Source organism: Lissotriton helveticus, chromosome 7, assembly GCF_964261635.1.
Source record: "Lissotriton helveticus chromosome 7, aLisHel1.1, whole genome shotgun sequence".
Classification (NCBI taxonomy): Eukaryota; Metazoa; Chordata; class Amphibia; order Caudata; family Salamandridae; genus Lissotriton; species Lissotriton helveticus.
Window position 1 is genome coordinate 640,223,246 of NC_136068.1, and position 19,937 is coordinate 640,243,182.

General features: G+C 43.7%; 1 protein-coding gene across 3 annotated transcripts in view; it reads right to left on the reverse strand.

The window, feature by feature from the left end:
• The window catches only part of LOC144768881 (uncharacterized), a 993,034-nt gene that overhangs the window by 884,555 nt on the left and 88,542 nt on the right, over positions 1 to 19,937 (reverse strand). For 2 of the 3 annotated variants that reach the window (XM_078652892.1, XM_078652890.1), the window contains exon 2: positions 4,296 to 4,564. In XM_078652892.1, the coding sequence (XP_078509018.1) occupies positions 4,296 to 4,534 (239 nt within the window). In that variant the 5' untranslated portion in view covers positions 4,535 to 4,564. Of the gene's footprint in view, positions 1 to 4,295; positions 4,568 to 19,937 lie in introns of all 3 variants that reach the window. The other variant, XM_078652891.1, reaches the window with a different exon arrangement.

Sequence of the window (19,937 nt, forward strand, 5' to 3'; positions counted from 1 at the left end):
CCCTAGCGGCCAGAGTTCGTAGAGACGCGTTGATACAGGGCTTTGAGTGGAATACTACACTGTCGGATAAAATTGCATTATACGCGGACGATGTCCTCTTCTTCCTCACCGATCTACAGCACTCCGGCCCACGTGTCCTGGAGGTCATGCAACTCTTCGGAGAGGTATCGGGTCTATACCTCAACGTCCGTAAATCTACCCTATGGGTAATACAGGGAGATATGGTGACGGATCCCTGGGCTTCGGAACTGCAGGTGGCCACTGCTGGCCTGAAATACCTTGGGGTATTCCTTTCGAACTCAGTGGACGCGGCCTGGGAACATAACCTCTTGCCCGTATGGGAGCGGGTCCAGGCGGATATTAAAACTTGGTCCAGAATGCCTCTTTCCATTTTTGGCAGGTCGGCTATCTTTAAGATGGTTGCACTGCCGCGCCTACTCTACCAACTACAGAACCATCCGTATCCTATTCCGCCCCAGTGGTTCCGGCGGGTTGACTCAGTACTGGGCCGCTTCCTTTGGGCTGGCGGTGCCGCCAGGGTGGCGCTGCGCACATGCTTCCTGTCCATGTACTGTGGGGGCCTGGCCACCTCGGATATACGGTCATACTACCAGGCCGCCCATCTTCTTGTTCTAAATGAATGGTGGTATGGTGACGGTGGAGATCCGGCGTACGCTCTAGAACGTGCGTTGATGGGGGATAACTCGCTCCACACCATCCTATACTCGCCCCGGCTACGTCGGCCATTGCCGAGAGTCACTCAACTTGTATTTGGGATATGGCGGCAGGCCCTGCGTCGCATGGGTTGGTGGGGTAGACTGACCGCGGAAACGCCGTTGTGACGTAACGGTTTGCTACCAGAACTTTCTAAGTTATCAGGCTTCGATGGATGGGACTCGATAGGAATATCGCAGCTCGGTCACGTGATGTCCGGGACGACTCAAGTCCTTCCAGGCTCTTAGTGCTGAATTTGGTATGCCCCAATCTCAATTTTATCGCTATTTACAACTTCGACATGCATTGACGCCCAGTATAACTAATCTTGACTCGCTCCCAGAGTTCAGCCCGATCGAGGCGAAGGTGTTCATGGGCGACCTTGGAGACAAAAAAGTATCGCGCATTTACCAGACCATGGTTGTACATTGCTCTTCCACTCTTCTTCGGCTGAAGGCGCACTGGGAGGCCGATGTGGGGCTGCTGGATGAAGATGACTGGCGGGAGGCGTTAGAATCCCCGAGGGGGGCAGCTATAGCAATGCGGTTTCGCCTCATACAGTTCAAGATTTTGCATAGGGCTTACTATACTCGAGAGCGTCTGTGGAGGGCGGGCCTGATTGAGTCCCCGGAATGTCTGAGATGTGGGGCGGAAGTGGGTACATTGCTCCACACGGTGTGGTCGTGTTCAAAACTAGCTGGTTTTTGGAGGGGTGTATGGGGCTGTCTGTCGGAGGTGTTGAGCTGGACCCTTCCCCGTACCCACCGCCTGGGCCTGCTGCACATCCTGGAGGGGGTTGGTGGTAATGCCTATAAGCGTCACCTGCTCCTCCTGGGACTGATGGTAGCCAAAAGAGACATGGCCCGAGCATGGAAGGAGGTGAGGCCCCCCCCCCTGGCTGCGTGGAAGGCAGGCTTAGATTTTTGTATGGGTCTGGAGAGGCCAATCTTTGAGGCGCGGGGTTGCCCTCGCAAACATTTCAAGATATGGAAGCGGTGGGCAGATTACAGAGGTTTGACACTGGATCCCCCGGAGGACCCGGAGGAAGACCTATAGCCCAGTCTGCTCCGGAGAAGTCCACTCCCACACTCACACTTGCTGCGCAAAGAGATACGGTACATGTGGCTCCCACACACATGCATAGGGTTAGGGAGGGTTGAGGGAGGGTTCGGGGAGTTGGGTGGGTAAATTCTGAAATGAGGAAGATGGGATTGGGGTTTTCTGTACCAATGGTTCCGCTGGTTCATTGCTTCAATGCTCAGATTTATTTTGCAAATGTAACTACAATGCCTGGTGGTATCGTCCTGATTGTGGGATGCCACTTTCATCCATATGCTCATCTTTATCAATAAAATTGTTGTGAAAAAAAAAAAAACATTCTTTAGCAATCATCGCTCTGTAAAGGACAATAACATCCGTAGACTAGCTCCCTGCTTTGGCACTATGTAGCCATACTAATATCATTCCCAAACGACGGGAGAGCAGGCAGGTTACTTCTTGTCTCACTATAGCTTCCAGTATGACCTTTGTGCCATCCTACCATAATATGACGTCTTATATGGATATATAAGTTTCATTTTCTCAACCAAAAGGGGTTCACTTACTAAATCAATCTAGTCAATATATTTGGGCAAAATATAGCTTCAATACTATAATACACCAAAAGCACACCGTATGTCATGGCCCTCAATCCTGCCAACATGGCAGGCATGTTAGGACTTTGAACCGTTGACGCGAGGTCTGTTGCCGCTAGAGTTAAAAAAAAAAAAAAAATAGATGCAGAAAACGCCAATCCTGTGGATGGACCATTCGTGGGTGTACAGATAGCTTTCTGTTTCCAAGTGTGGAACACAACACACCAATAGGGACTATGAGCATGTAGTAACGGTCTCCTAATGTGTAGGGGAAGATTCCCCACCACGGTGTAATACCTACTGAGATTACTTCGTTTACATCTGCGTTTGCACTTTCTTTCCTTTTTCTAGGTGGAATTGACCGCCTGCATCAAGACACGTGGAGTATCGTATTTCACCAGTGGCCACCTTTCTATCTAAAGGGTGCTTCACTGATTAATATAGGGTATGAGTGAATCATCTTCGGTCCTATGAAATGCATTTGAACCCTCCTGGCAGATTGAGGCATCTTGACTAATAGTTGTCTTAGTACATTGTTACTAGAAGACAGCTCCGCTGTTTTTATTTAGCCAATGAACTTCCACCAAGTAAAAAAATGGCCTTTGGTTACCTTAGGCTATTTTATCCACACCTTTATCACCACCCTATCTCTTACACTAGCCCCTCACATGCACTCATCTAAAGGCTAGAACAGATCAAAAGATCTGACAAAGCGCCCCCAGGCCCATCAGGCATTGCAGCGCCAAATTGACTAGAAGCCCGTTGATGAAGCATGACACCCTACCAGGTGAGTGAGGGCAACAAGATCGGGCCTGGTTGATCTCCTGGGATCCCAATGGTGGACCGTCCAATTCCAACTATGCAAGGTTTTCCCACTTACGAGGAACTACTCCCCCTGATACATTTGATAGGACATTTGAGGACGAGCATGGGTGTAGGTCCTCTTTAAATATTTAGCTCTTCGTCACGCCTGTGTTGATATTAAAAATAAAATCCTCATTGCCTTTGGGTACAATAAAGTGAGGGTAAGGGTAGAAGGGTGATGTTTTCAAACTTATGGGACTTGGACAGAAGTCTTACTGTTGAAATAATGACATGGAATATCAATGGCCTGCTCTCTAAAAATCGGCAGAACCTGATAAGCCAATATTTGAAAGATACACCTACACATTATAATACTCAAAGAAACACATTTAACATTGACAGAATGAAGAACGAAATTCAGTAAACAAGGTTGGGTTCAACAAGTGGTCAGTACAGACCAATCAATGTGTGCATGAGGTTTAGTACTAGTAGTTAGAAGAAATGCTGTAGTGAAGCTGGTAGAACATAAGGCAGATTTTAGAGGCAGGAGGCTAACTGGAAAATTGCTATTGTGGCAGGGCACCTCCACCTGTGCTGGCTATTATGGCCTGAACTAGGACGACAGACATTGAGTATCACTACGATTAATTTATTGGGTTTCCTGATTGGTAGTGATGTTAATATTATTTAATTGCGATTTAGATCCAGGAGATGTACCATAAGTATGCCTAACATTAGAAATCTCTCAAGGAAATGTAATACAGGATTTTGGCCTGTGTGATATACCGAGTATAAGAGCAAGTAATAGGCTACAGATTCTATAGTAAAAAATATTAGAGTACTCCAGAACAGATTTTCTTCTGGTTGATGTTAATTTGTTGGATAGAAAAACAGAAGTCGAGCACATGCCAGCACAATGCTCGTAACATTTAGCTGTCATGTTGGAGTTAAAATAACCGAGGCCGAAAATTAATAGGGGACAGACACAAAGCAAGCATATCCAGAAAATGTAATAAACTACCCAACTAATGCCTCACTGAGAGCCACTTTATACCCTCTTAAAGACTATAACAATTTTTTAAAGGACAATGCTCAGTGTTTTAAGAGCTGCATTTAAGGAGAGGAGGCTACAATAGACCTTACCCCTGTTGCTCCATCATCTCCTCCAGCTCCAGGCATTTCAGTTCCACCTTGCGTTTCCGTTCGTGGTCCAGGATGTCCTGGTTGGGTTTCTTGACCAACAGGGACTCCAGCTTCCTCAGCTCTTCCTCAGACTTATAGTCTGTGCGATCCTTCTTGTGACGTACTGTGGACAAGTTACGCTGCACGTATCCGTTAGTGCCACTGCCCCGGGGGGTGGGAAGTCCGATCCCGTTGTACATGACTGGACGAAGAGGCTTGTGTGATCAAATCTGCTAGCAAAAAAAACAGAAGATAAATAAACTACTGTAAATTCTATTCTTTTAAATCTCATGGTTTTACGCATCATAACCAATTATCACAATATTTGAATATGACAGCAAGGAGAACTTTGCACTGTACAAGTAGCAAACAAAAATTACTCAAGCTACTGGGTGCATCTTCACTTTTCCAGTGCTTTTTAACTATATTGTACAGCATCACAATTTTTTTAAAGAGGGCAATGTATAGATGTGCATGCATCACACATACATACCAATCACAGTAGCCATAGTGAGATTATGCAAGGAGACAAAAATTAAAAAGAAAAAAGTGCACAAAAATGCGTACTGAAGGAAAGATGCTGCAGCAAATTGCAACAAGCATTGGAAAAATGAGTAGGTCTTAGCTATGTGAGATCTATTGGCTTTGGTGGAGAGGCGTGGTTTAGCATTGTGTAGGGTGGCACCGTGCGGCGGAGCATTGTGAGGTGAGGAGCGGCACTGATTGGAGAGGCATGGATTGCCGCAAAGCACTTCAATGCCTCGTTACTGGTAGTAAGCGCTATATACATAAAATTGCATTTGAGAAGTGGCAAGGAGTGGATCGAAGTGGCACTGAGTCAAGTGGAGTACTCAATCATGATAGAGAATGATATTAAGTAACTTGTGAGAAGAGGCAAATAGGCTGTTGGAGGTTTAAACCAAAGCTATTTCTGAAATGGAAATCGGGGAGCTCGGTCGACTCTCTTAGACGTTGGGTAAGGAGTTGGGATGGGAAGGAGACGAAGCAACACTGAGAAGGGGTGGCTGGGAAGTTAAGGGGGAAGCAGAATTAGTACCTCAATCACAGAGCGAGCAGCAGATTGACACTAATTAAGATAAATCAATCTGTTCCTGGTCCATGCTCCACAGAAAGAAAAGGAAGCAACACCCAGCACACACTGGCCATTTAGGAGGCAGCAAAGAAAAGAGAATGATGCCAACAAAAGGTAAATGGCTGGGCTCTAAACCCTTTATAGAAAACAACAGCCCTCGCAGGCACCACTAAACACTAATAAAATAAACAGAAATTAAAATGAGGTGAAAGTGCAAGGGAGCAGCAGGGGATGGATTTTGCAAAGCAATGATTATGGCAAGTTGTAAGGGGCAGGAGAGCAACAGAGGAGCCCAGGAGAGGGGATTCAAAAATAAAATAAGCATTAAAAACGCAATAGTTCTCGCCTTTTATTAACTTAAAGCCATTTGCTTTGCTATACAATACCATTAGCAAAGCAAATGGCTTTAACTTTATCAAAGGCAAGACCTATTGCATTTTCAATGCTTGTTTTCCTCTGATGGAAACCAGCTGCTCAGGTTTTTGACCATGCACATAAATTTGATGGCCCATCTGTCACCTTGGCATGGACCACTCTTTTCAGAGGAAATGGGCTTTCTAGCATCATTAGCAGCCCACTGTAGGCCTACCAACAATGGCAGAGGCAAAATCTCATGTTTAACCCAATGGACAGAGGTGGTCAAACCACATACAATTAAAAGAGTGGTTTGTTTCCTGGTGTTGCTGTTCGTGACTTTGGGACATTGATTGACGGCGGGACTGCAAGGACCAGCAGCCCGTGTTTCATCTCAGCTGTGCCTCTTCCCGCCCTCCCACGCCAAAGACCTATTTAACTGCTCGCGGCCCCCACGCTCACAGTGGTTTGTTTCCTGGTGTTGCTGTTCGTTACTTTGGGGCATTGATTGACGGTGGGACTGCGAGGATCAGCAGCCCGTGTTTGACCTCGGCTGTGCCTCTTCCCGCCCTCCCACACCAAAGACCTATTTAACTACTCGCGGCCCCCGCTTTGCGGGGGCTGTTTGCAGTGGTTTGTTTCCTGGTGTTGCTGTTCGTGACTTTGGGGCATTGATTGACGGCGGGACTGCGAGGACCAGCAGCCCGTGTTTCATCTCAGCTGTGCCTCTTCCCGCCCCTCCCACTTACACCTATTTCTTCACGTGCGCTCTTCGGGCTGGCCTGTTTGAGCATGGAGAGGCTGGGCTGGGCCGCCCCTCAAACGGCTGAAGATTCCGACATACCAGTAAGTTCCTTACAGTGTATCCGACCCATTACAGTTCTTGAGAATGGCATGTTGCTCAGGAAAAAGTAGCAAGGCCTCGTCTGGGGGCTCTGTGGTGGGTACTCTTGACCACTTCATTGTTAGAGCTGCATCGGTGCTTGCAAGAGAAATTGACATTACAGAGCGCCGACTCTTGATCTGGCCCACACTAAACGCTCATCACTGGGTAATATTATGCTGGCAAAAACACCAGATCGAAGTGCAATTTCACAAGCCACTATTCACCCGCCACCTGTATGCTTGGATACTGATTTAAACACCATAGATATAGTGATTCAAACAATAAGTGGGCCTTCTAATTCCCAATCCAACGATAACACCATTGCAGCAATTAGGCCCCCGGATGGGGTATCAACCCGTGCATCAACATTAGTCGAATCAGGAGTGAAATCGGCCCCGACTGGAACAACATTGGGTGCAATAGCAAAAAAGAAACGGGGAGGGGGCGTCAAAAGGGGTAAACAAGATAAAAGCCCTAAAGTTAAATTGCCCGGTGATAACACTGGCAGAACAATCTAACCTGGACCATGAAACAGAGTAAATACATCGGCCCTAATGCTATAGTTGAAGGCCCATTGGTTATTGATGAAGGGTTTTGGGCCAAAGTTGGTGGTATTGTTGCATCTTCTATTAGACCAATTACGGACAGACTAAAGGTCATTGAAGAGAGATTAAAGAAAATTGAACAGTTGACCTTATCAAACCTAGAACTCCATAAAAAGAACCAATCTATAGCATATTCAACATCCCAAGTTTACTCCCTTCCCACTAAAGCTTCAAGTAACATGCAGACGCCCACGTCTATGCCCATACCCAAGCCTTGTGTCGTGGATTTGACGAAAGGAATCTCCCGGAGCGACGCTGAAAGCGGACTACACAGAAATAACACGATAAGCTCCCAGGAAAAAAGAGACTCAATTAATAGAATTGGCGAACAAAATGTTGTAGGGGAGGGAGGTTTGATTAAAGGGAAGGGCGGAAATGAATTTAATGAAATGGTGGATCAGGGTCCATTGCTTCCAAATATTGATCTACCCCCGGAATCTGTTCCGTACGTTGTAGTTCTGACAGGGGTCCCAGAGCTGGGAAAAGACAGTCATGAATCATTTATAGATTTAAAAAACAAAACACACTGGCTCAATGTGCACAGACCCGTACCTCAACACATTCAAAGTAAGATCTTATTCGTACGTAGAGTTAATTGGGTTGGTACAACAAGAAAAAATATTTTGGGGGATTGCATTATTGTAAATTTTCAGGATAGGTAAGCTGTACAGCACATTTGCGCTCGGTGGCCTGTTTTCACTAATACCAAAATACAGCCACTAAACCCAACTTACTTTTACACCCCCGAACCGCCCAAAAAAAATTATAACTAACAGAGAAGGTTTTGGGAAGAGAATTTTGTTGCAAGTGGCCTGAGGAGAGGGTACGATCATGAGGGTTTTGGTTTGGAACATGGCTTCCCCACCAGCAATAGGTATAGCACGCTTGAAATGGTTGATTTACTTACCCCAATAACCATTACACCTAGGATCCCTACCACAGTAGAGGCAAGAGAAAAAAAGGGACAACAGTGAAAATAGATCTATTAATGTTGACATGGGTGGGCAAAATATATACATCGCAGCAGGCATAGTGAACATGAGGCATGATTCCTATTTCTCTATGGATAATATAGGCATTCCTTGCGAATTGGCGGTATTTCCATTGGGTAGCGAACGGGAAAAAGTCATTGTAGATAATCAATAGAACATAGAATATTGTTCGCACCCTTTGGTCTGCCGTAATCCAGGTGTAAATAAAAGCGACTGTCGTAAGCAAGGATATAGAAAAGGGCGACACTATTACCTTCCTATCTTGGAATGTTGCTGGATTATCAAATAAGTTCAAGGACCCAGGGTTTCTACCTTTTATACAAGACTTCTCTATTATTTGCCTCCAGGAGTCTTGGGAACGGGAGGATATTAATGGCTTCCGTACATTTCATACTCCTGCTATCTTGTCAACGAGGGGCAGAAATAAAGGGGGACTCTGTAATTATATTTCAAACACATTGAATGCTACGGCTATAAAATCCAATACTGACTGATTATCAGTTTCTAGAACTAAATGTGGGAGGTAATCAAGTCATTGCCGTGATTAATTTTTATAACAATATCCCGAAGGCAGAATTAAGTAAGGGCTTTGAAGAGATTTCCCAAAGCCTGATAAACTTTGATGACAATTGCCCTGTGGGGAGATATGTTCTATGGATGGGTGATTTTAACTGTTTCCTATGCCCTAATAGTCACTCGGGTGCCTGTGGTTTGGATAACGATAGAGGTGACCCATGCACTCATTTTTTACACACGATTGTTGGGAAGTGTCTTAATTTATTATTTCATTTGGACTTGGGTTTTGTAAACGAATTATGCACCCCACAGGTTCCTTTTGCGCCCACATTTAATGGTAGGGGATTCAATTCAGTGATAGATTTTGCACTGATTTCGAATAGTCACTCTTGCCATGTTCTTACTTTTAAAACATGTGATAAGGCAATAAGTGATCAATACCCAAATAGTTTTCCCTCTTTTTCGCAGCACGTAACAGGAAAAACACTGATTTAATTGATAATTTATATAGTCACAGAATAAGCTTAGCGAAAAAGAATGGCTATACCATAAAATGGAATAAAGTAGAGCCCACTGCCTTCTTTGAAACTTTACTCAAGAATAAATCTAATGAATTTGTAACATGCCTCTCAGAGAGTGATGACTGTACGTCAGTCATTTCGGCTTTTTGTAGCATTTCTGAAGAAATTCGTAACGCTCTTACAGGAAGTCTGAAGAATAATAGACCTAAGGAGCACGGCTGGTTCGACTCGGAGTGCAGCAAAGCTCACGCACACCTAAAGCTGGTACTTAAAGACGAACCTAAAAATGTCGCTGAAATTAGAAACGCTAGAGCTACATACTATAGTGCAAGAAAAAAAATTAAAAAAAATAAATCGAAAAAAGGAATTCAAGCAGGAGGCGTGGCAGGTTTTACATCAAGTCTGTCTGGTAAAAGATAATACAGGATTCTGGAAGGCGGTAAATGCCCCTTTCTTCGTAGACAGGAAAACCGACTCAATAGAGGTGGCAATAGATGAGGATACCTGGGTTAACTACTTTACTGAGCTATACAAAAAAGATGATTTATCAGGGAGAGTGTACTCTGAAATAACCGGAAGAGGAAATCAATGCCCATGGACTATTCCCAATAGCTATTGTCTTTTAACTGTCCGAAGTTGAAACTGCCATAGTAGAGAGCTCCGCAGGAAAAGCTCCAGGGCCGGACGGGGTTCCTGTAGACATGTATAAATCCAATGTTAAGTTATGTGCGCCACTTTTGACTTATGTTTTAAATAGCTGTAATAAAACGGTGTTTCTCCCTACATGGCAAGAGGCCATTGTGGTCCCAATCTTCAAGAAAGGAGACCGTAATGATCCAAAATGTTACAGGCCAATTTCATTGCTGGACTCCCTGATGAAGGTTGCGGGATTGGTAGTTTTAAACAGATTACAGTTATGGGCGGAAGACTCAGGTATTCTTTCAAAATTTCAATATGGTTTTAGAGTAGGATTATACCGGGGGGCGGGTGCGAAGGTACGGTTTGGGAGTAATGGTGAGTGTACAACCAAATTCCCCATAAATAAAGGAGTCCGGCAGGGATGCCTACTTGCACCATTTTTATTTAACTTATATATAAATAATGTGGCATCCCATCTTACTCAAAATAGACAGGACTACCCCCAAATTGGAGACCTCCCAGTCCCCATTTTATTATACGCAGATGATGCGGTAATCATGGCCAGGACTCAAGTGGGTCTACGGAGATCGCTCACTACCTTTTCAAACTATACGAGTACCAAAGGATTCAAAATCAATATTAGTAAGACTTTTAGCATGTGTTGTACTACCAAGAGAAGCCCCATGTGTAAAATTTTCCTATCAAATACAAAGATAGACACAACTAACTCATTGTCTTACCTGGGCATAAATTTTGATAAGAAGGGGACGTGGTCGTCAGCAGCTTATACAAGGAAATTAGCTTTCTCGCGTGCGATTGGAGCAGTGAGAAATTTCGCTAACAAATTAGGGGGTCGACCTGTGCAAGTTTTGGTGGACATATACAAATCAAAATGTGTGTCCACTGTAACATACGGTGCAGGAATCTGGGGGATAGCGGATATTCACGAAATCCAACTTTGTGAGAACGCATTCCTCCGGTACTTGTTAGCAGTTCCTGGGTCTACTTCTACATATGTATGCCATAAAGAATTAGGTTTAGTTTACATCTCGGATCTTATTAAAGTTAGTCCTGTCCTACTATGGCACAAGATATGGACTTCCGATGAGACCGGACTCAATAGAGATATAATCATGGATTGTCTGAAACTCCAGGAGGCTCTTAAAATGGATTGGATAACATATATAAATAGCTTCTTGAGAGATATCGGACACCCTGAATATTTCGATTCCCCGACTTGTTTAGCGACAATATCGAGAAAAAAGCTGAAAGAAACTGGTCTCCTTTTCTTGGAGAACAAACGCTGGCTGCTAGAGGGTAGTAAGATCTCGGACTTGGAGAATCAATTGATTCTACATGGACAGGGCATTCAGCAATACCTGATTTCCATCCAAAGCAGTTACTCTCACATGTTATTGACTCGTTTCAGGGGAGGGGGGGGGTGGATCTTCAGACTACTCACGTTCCCAGAGGCCAATTCTTGGTCTAAAAACCAGATCCTGTGCCCTTGCGATGACATATCTGTACAATCGATGTTACATTGTATTTTTTTCTGCAAATTTTATACCTTGCCTAGGGAAAAATATTTAATATTTTTGTTGAGAAAGTGGGGTTTGAGACAATGCAGACCGGCTTTCCTGAGACTGCAAATGCTAGAAGATGAAATTACTATGTACTTAGTGACAATGTTTTTAAAAAGCATAATTAGGCACAGACTAACAATGAATTGATCGAATCTTTTATAACATTGCATTCCCTTATTGCCTTGTTCTAAATGAATTTTAATGTTTATGATGATTATGTATTTCTGTTTTTAACTGTACATTTACCTGTGCTTTTGTGATTTTTTATAATTGAAATCGAATAAAGCTATTCTTGATCTTGATAGAGAATGAATTTCCATTTCAAATCAAGGAGTGATGACTGGCCCACTCCAAGTAAAACAAGCGTTGAAACTGCAATAAGTCTCACCTTTGATTAATTTAAAGCCATTTGCTTTGATAATGGTATTGTATAGCAAAGCAAATGGCTTGAAGTTAATAAAAGGCAAGACTTATTGCATTTTCAATGTTTGTTGTATCCTTGGATTTGAAGTTCTTATCCCATTATTAAATGTGGGCTACATGTCCCAGAAGGTAAAGGAAGATCCAGATCAGGATGCTATACTCTGGCACTGTGAGAGGCCAGTATATTCTGTCTAAAGTGTATTTACTGCTAGATGCTTTGTAGGTGGCATATATCAGACATATATAGGATCCTTTGAGGAGGGCTAATTTGATCTAGCCACTAGGACAAAGCCTGCTTTAAAAGAGAACAGTCCTTTACAGGCCCTTCTTTGATCCATAAATATAGGTAGCATTGGTAGATACTGTGTTCCCTTTGCAGGGAGAAAAGTCTCCTGCAGGATGCATGATTCAGTCTATACCTCTTCAAACTGTACATCATATGCTTCAGCTGCACTCCTTTTCACAGCATTGTACATGATGGAGATAAGTGGGAGCGAAGGTCTCGAGGATTAACAATCTTAAGGCCTTTCACTGGTGAATTAATCTAACTCCAGATCCGGTCATGTGTATTCTGTTATCTGGTTATGTTTATTCTGTGGTCACGTATGTCTAGCTTTTTCCCCTCATATTTGTTTTCCTCTTCATAGCAGTGCTCTTAACCCCTTAACTAAGTCTTTCCCAATCACTTTGCTGGAAAAAAAATAAAATTGTAACAGATCAGTTCACTTTGCACATTAACTTTTTTTCACAAAAGAACTCTAGGCCTAATTTATGTCCTTTTTTTCACCTTCATATTTGGGGAATTGTAAAAGCTCTCCAAATTTGTGCATGGTCCTGGAGGGAACAGAGAAAGAATGTGTTCTGTAAGAAAGCATATTTTTTTCTAAAAATTACATCTTTGCGAAGATTCCCATCTTTCAGGGACCAGCGGGGTTATAAAAGAAAAAATACAGAAACCACAGTTCTTGCATTTTTCTAACAGGCAGACCGTTTATCCCAATATTTTGTGCCTCACCCACAGAAGTGGGGCAGCATTTATCAGGAGAAGTGTGGGAAGGCTAATGGTCGGACTTTTGTGGATACCCTCAGATTCCACAACTTTCTCCTCACAGATGTGAGGATAATGCTTGATTTTAGCCAGAGTTTGAGTTTGCAGGGCACCATGGATAAGAAAACATAGTAGAATCCACTTAGGTCAGACTACCCTGAGTTCAGGTGTTCAGAAATGTCTGGGTTTGGTAGTTTTCCCTGTATGCAGGCTGTACCCAAGTAGTACAGTCCTTCGGCATCTTAAGTGCGAGAAAATGTAAAATTACCCCAAGTCTGCTGGCACACTGTCCAAAAGAACATAAATTTCCCCTCGCTATACATGGAAATGGGGTTATTTGAGGCAATTAAAAATGTTTAAACCCATACCCATAAGGACCGATCCCCACAACCCACACTTTCTCACATTGCTTGCCTTGTGACTAGTGGGGTTTCTGCCCTCCCGAAGGACACAGACTTAGTGATCTTGAATCTATCCAAACCTTTGCGCTTGGGGCCAGGCGCACAGTCCAAAGCCCACAGAGCCTTGCCATTCAGCTTTTTCTTCTACTTCCCTAGTGTATAGTGGGCTTATTACACCCATTGTTTAGGGGTAATAAAACCCATTCTGCCAATGGGGAGTACAAGTCCATGCCCACAAGAGTTGCTCCTCCGGCAAGAACTCGTGGTCTGAGTGGATCCTTGCTTGGAGAATGCATGTACAGTGGGATACATAGACAGGGATCAACTTCCGAGAGATTGCTGGCAAGAGGACCTCGTTACCTTTCCAGCAAAACCTCTGCCATGCTCCCATGGTTATCGCTGCTCTGGAGTCAGAGTTTTCCTACTGGGACCCGATCAAAACTGAAACCAGACCACACTAACACAGTCTGCTTTCACAATGTTTTGTTTTTGCTGCAACATCAGAGCGCTGCATGTCCGTAAAACAAAAAATATAGAAATTTTAAAAAGACAAGCATTTGCAATGCAATAGGTGTCGCATTTGCGAGAGTTTGAGCTAATGGCATTGTGAACGACAATGCACTTTATTTAGGTTTTTGAAAACCTGCAAGTGGTGCATGAACACACTTTGTACAAGAAGCAAGGCTGGCAGTAAAGGAGTCGCAGTAACTGGCAGCCTTGCTTCTCGTAAGTAACGACTAAGTACAAAGTGTGTGTTTACACGGCTTGCAGGTCTTCATAACACAAATAAAAGGCATTGTTATTTACAATGCCAACAGTTCAAACTCACGATTTCTAGACATATTGCATTGCAAATGATTGTTTTTTTCTAAGGAGGACTAAGATGCATATAGAACCTGGGTTAAACTAAACAGATTGTTTTTTTCTAAGGAGGACTAAGATGCATATAGAACCTGGGTTAAACTAAACAGAATAAAAAAAAGAAATTGATGTATGTTACATACTGTGATGTCAATGAGTGCATATGCATGTACAGAATAGCCGCTGCAGATTGGGTGACAGTATGTATGCGTGTGTACTTTTGCATGTATGTCTGTATGTGTGTGTATTGCACTGTGCTTGAACGAACGGTGCTGTGAGGCAGTAGGAGGCGGCAGTAGCCATGCGGGGGGCGGGAAGGGAGCAAGGTGTGGCAGTGCTTGCATCAGCTGTAGTGCATCCATGCCAAGGGATTGTGATATTACCCCATGGATGAGTTTGGGACATCAACATCAGCCCGCTTCATACTGCCACCCTATCGACCTCAAAAGGTGGAAGGCGCAAGCCCGCCGGACACGTACTGAACATGTGACCCCTTCAGTGCAAACCACCACAGCATTGAACAACCCCAGTGAGCCCCGTTGCGGCTGCAATCCTGCCCCCATGTGTGCCCCGCAGCATCGAACACCTATGGAAAAAAAAAACACGGCCAGGAGAGGGTGTGGATTACAGGTGTGGATTACAGGCTAGAGCATAGACTTTCAAGCTGGGGAACCAGGTTCGAGTCCAGCGGGAGGCTCAAACATTATGCGATTCTGAGAAAATCGCTTAATCTCCCGGTGCCTAAAAATTAATGTGTCAGTCTAATTTAACTGGTGCTCATGTAAAGCGCTCTGATACCTTTGGGTGGAGTTCGCTCTCTATTAAAGTGCAAAACAAAACAATGGAAGTGGTGAACACGGACTACGGGAGGGGCGGAAGCAAAGGCAACATTAGCAGCTCTCAGAGACAGGAGCAGATTACAGACGTGCAAAGGGAACAAGAGGATATAGGCAAGCAAGAAATGTCGAGGGACTACTGAATGCATATAATAAAAACGGTTCGCTGAACAAACTATATATAAACCCAAAAGTAAGGCTGCATGTACAGGGGCATTCGCCACGAAAGTGAAACCACACCCACAGGCGGGACAAAGAAGAGCGTTTCACCTATACAATGAAAGTAATTTAGAACGGCACATGAAACAACAAATTGAAAGCGGTGGGCATGGTCTAACCCCACAGAGGGACTACAGCATGCCTCACTGAGCAGCGCATCCTTGCTGCCTCCAGGCACGCCCTAAAAAGTTGGGACACGAGGAAAGCCCTTCATTGTAGTGAAGATTTGAAAAAAGCTTTACAGTTAAAAAAGAAAAGCATTTTAAAAAAGAAAAGCATTTTCTTTTTCAGTGCAGAGGACCTCTTTAGTACTAAGTAGGTAGTGTTGAGGAAGCCAAAGGGTTACCCTCAGCACTTCAGAACTTAATCTCGAGTTTCAACGACTGCTGGCGATTCTAGGCAACCAATTCCTCCATTCCAATCCTACCCTCCACTGTTCTAGCAGGGATCTTAGACCCCCTTGCATTGTCAAACTCATTTTTTTGTAAGAGGGTCGCCATGTTGACACTAACTCATTGGCACAGTCAATAGGTCTCTCCTTTGGGATATTATAAATATTTAGCCATGCATCACATTATGAAAACAGATGTGCATGTGATGTTTACTTAAGTCGGAGATGCATAGTGAGTGCATGCTTATAATGTAGGAGAAATAGTACATGTCCCAGAATGTAAATTGATACTTGTATAGCGCACTACTCACCCGCAAGGGTCTCAAGGCGCTTGTACGAATACAGCTGTGGAACCCATCATGGCTTTCCCAGTGAGGTGTCCACTCCTGGGCACCCCCAAGGTGGAGGCCAGGCATCCTTAGCGTTGTGGGGGCCGTTGTGGAGATTAAGCAAGCTATTGCCCAGAGTTGCAGAGTGGGACTCCATGATTGGAATAGGCACCGAGGCGAGAATTTTTGAGCCCAAGACCCGCCGAGGCGGGGAATTGAACCCTGGTCCCGGGCTAGACCTCTGCATCAGGGTCTGCCGCTCTAACCATTGAGCCACACTTCTCCACTAATGCAATGTTCTGGCAGCTAAGAATTCTGGGTTGCATAAAAGAGTCACACGACGTGGCGGCCTTGGCAGCTTTCTTTGCTGTATCCTAATGATTGGAGGCTTTTGTTCTTAAAAGGCAGTCATTAGTCCATCAAATATAAATGGAAAGGTGTTCTCAAATACTTTCAACATTGCTTCCACGGCACCCTCACTTCTGGAGGGGAAGTGGGGTGGGGTAAAGAGCTTGAGGCAGATGGATTTATCGTGATCAAAGCCTGATGTAAGTGAAGAGTGCTGGGCATTCTGGGACTTAAAAATCTCATTTTGCTTTATCGGTGGTGGATAAGAGAAGCAAACAAAGTCCATACAAAAAGAATCATTTTATTTACAACTAGCTTACCGGCGCGCGTTGCTGCGATCTCTGAAGAAAGGAAATTCAAGGAAATTCGTTATGATAACATTCAATTTACATGGAGTCATTTTTATTGAAACATTCATTTTAATATGGAAAACATTTCAAAGTGTCGTTTTAATTCTATTTATTTGAGTGCTTGTGGATACACGATTTTTTGTTTTTCCGTCTGGTGCGTACATCAGTATTCGAAAGATTATGAGGGCCCTGGAGGGCCGATATTTAAAAAAAAAAAAAAAAAAAAAGTATTCCAGAAACCTTTGCGGGAGTGTACTCAACTTCCCAAAGTTTCATGGCGATCGGATGAATGGTGTAGTAATGCATAAAGGACAGACACGGACATTCGTTTTTATATATATAGATCAGCTTAGCCTGTTTGCCCATTGGCAGTAGTTTGCGGCTGCACTCTGCACGAGAAGTCTTCACAATTATTTTGTTTACTAGCATATTCTGTATTTTACCACTTAGCTCAAAATCTGCACCTGCTGCCCTCCAGTTCAAATTTACAATATATTCTTCTAAAACAGATGACATAGTAATACAAGCAGAGAAATGTGGAGAAAGCAAGAGCAGGCAGTGTTGGTAAGGCTCCGCTAAAAAAACATCTGCTTCTGGTCTCGCTGTCAGCATTCCATGCGCTCATAAAAAGCAGTCAACAACAAGCAAAAGCACAGCGCGCTGCGTGTAACCTGACCCACCAGGAAGGCAGTTGCTACCCTGAGACCTGCTACTCGCTACCGAGAGCAAAACGCTGTGGGAGGGAACATTGGAAAGGAGGTGGGACATGCACCCCCTTTGGCCATTTGTATGCTTTGATTATTGAAAGACACACGCAAAGGCAAATTTTATGAGTGGGAGAGTCAGACTCGCACAGAAAATTTAGTGTGCTTACAAGAAGCCTCCCATTGAGCAGTGCATGCCTGCTGCGCTAAGCTCTACCGAAAAAATATTCTAATTACTTTAAGAATATCACCAACACCCATACGTTTACTAGTTGTTACTGAAAGAGGCAGAAGCCCTGGTAAAATTTTGAAACCAAACAGATTGCAGGACTTCAGGTTTTTTAAGCCACAAGAGGCCAAATCGAATCACCCCTGGTAAGCATCGGACTACTGCAGTGGTTCGGGTGAACTTGCGAGCGATAGCAAAGAAACAAGAATGCAGCTCAGATTTTGGGTGAAAGTGCAGCAGCCCATTAGGGGGATCAGTGGTGTGTCTCGCAGATGGCAAAGTAACCTCAGTTTTAATGCAAGACTTATCGAGAAGAGGCCTACCTTAAACACTAACGAAGCAACATAAGCAGTAAGTAACTTTCTTACCTTTCTTCAATTCACAACATACTGATCCGCAAGAAATGCTGGAAAGAATATGGAAATGCCTATGCATTGTGTGCATGGTCAAACTGGGCATCTACTTTGCCTTGGCACCTCGAGAATAGCGCATAAAAAAAAGAAATTCCAAGCTGGCCATGTAGCTAACTGATCCCAGAAATAGCAATAGGAAAGGGAACAGTCCTGGATCCCAGGGATCTTATAGCAGTTGGAAATGCAATATATAATCTAGAAGAACATCCACAGCGTTGAAGCATTCACTGAAAAGCAAATGTTATACTTTAACAAAGAGCTTAGGAATGCTACTAAACGTCTTGGGCGGTCATTTTTACATCTCACCCCTCATACCACATCAAGATCCTACAACATTTCCTCCTATTTAAAGGATGCAGGTGGGCAACAGGTTAGGAAGAGGTATAGTTTGGCTGCTATGAAAATCTGACATGAATGACTGAAGAATGGGAGGGCGCACACAGGATACCTGCCTTCACACTAGTGTGTGAGGTTGTGGGTACTAAGAACCTAAAACATACACACATACACACACACACACACACACTACAGGCAGATGTGATGGCAGGTAGGAACGACATCACTGATGTAAAAAAAGAGAGTTGGCTTATTCAATAGTTATACCGACATAATTTGGGTGGAATTCATTTCAACATGGTCTTTTCTGTGTAAACACACTTATAGGTGACAAAAGAATAAGACAACAAGCATTTGCAATGCAATAGGTCTCGCATTTGCGAGAGTTTAAGCTATTGGCATTGTAAATGACAATGCCTTTCATTTATGTTTTAAAAACCAACACGTAAATAAAAGGCGTTGCCATTTACAATGCCAATAACTCAAACTCACAACTGCGAGACCTATTGCATTGCAAATGTTTGTTTGTTTTGTTAAATGTCCAGAACTGTAGAAGTCCATCCTCATGATTTAGATGGTGGTTGAGAAGGCTTACTTTCATGTTCGTGTGAAGTTGTGTCTTGAACGTACGGTTGGGAAAAGAGTAATGAAAAAAATATGTATCTTAGCACACGAAGTTAAGATAACCCCTGCACCGAAGACAAGCTAGAGGCAAACATTTAATAAACAGTATGGAGTAAATTATTCAAGTAAAAAGTGATGACTAACTGGGTAGCAGCGGAAGGGACACTGTCAAGTGTTAAATAAAAAACGATTTAGCAAAGATGTAGGTAAGTGGTAAACGCTGTATACATGCAATACAAGTAAATATTAATAATTCCACTGTAATTTACATATTGTCGTGTTCAGGTCACAAATGTAAAGCACGTTATAATAATTCATGGGTATTGGGAAATGTTTTTGCTTTGTGGTTTGTATCTTGAAGCACACTGAAAACACAACTGCAGGGTGAAATGATTAAAGTGAGAATTTCACTCGTTTTAAGGGCCAGTGAGGGAGGCTCGCTAAAAGCAAACAATCTTATCTGTTGTCTCTGTATCTGGAGTCACCAAAAATGACAGGAAAGTAAATATCGCCATCTGTCCACACATGCCTGCAGGCGGCCGGGAAAACACGCACAGCATAGTAGAGAAGGGCCGATTTGGGAGCTTCATTTGTGCTGTAAGTTATCAGCAGAAGGAGAAAATAGAAAGGTACATTTGTACCGAGTTGGCAACTTGCGTGACTAGGGTGCTAAAAAAATAATATCTGCGATGTCCCGCGTTGTGCGGGGGTAATTGAAGGTGCTAAACGGACGGTGAAACTGCTGGTGCCTGGAGGGGTGAACTGAGCGCTGAGCACAGGGTCTTGAAGAGCAGGGGTGCGATTTCGAGCACTTCTGCCAGTGTGCCTGTGGCCTCAATCTACCAGTAGAGTGGGGAGAGAAATAGAGGGAGAAAGGGATACGAAGGGCTAGAGTTGGAGAG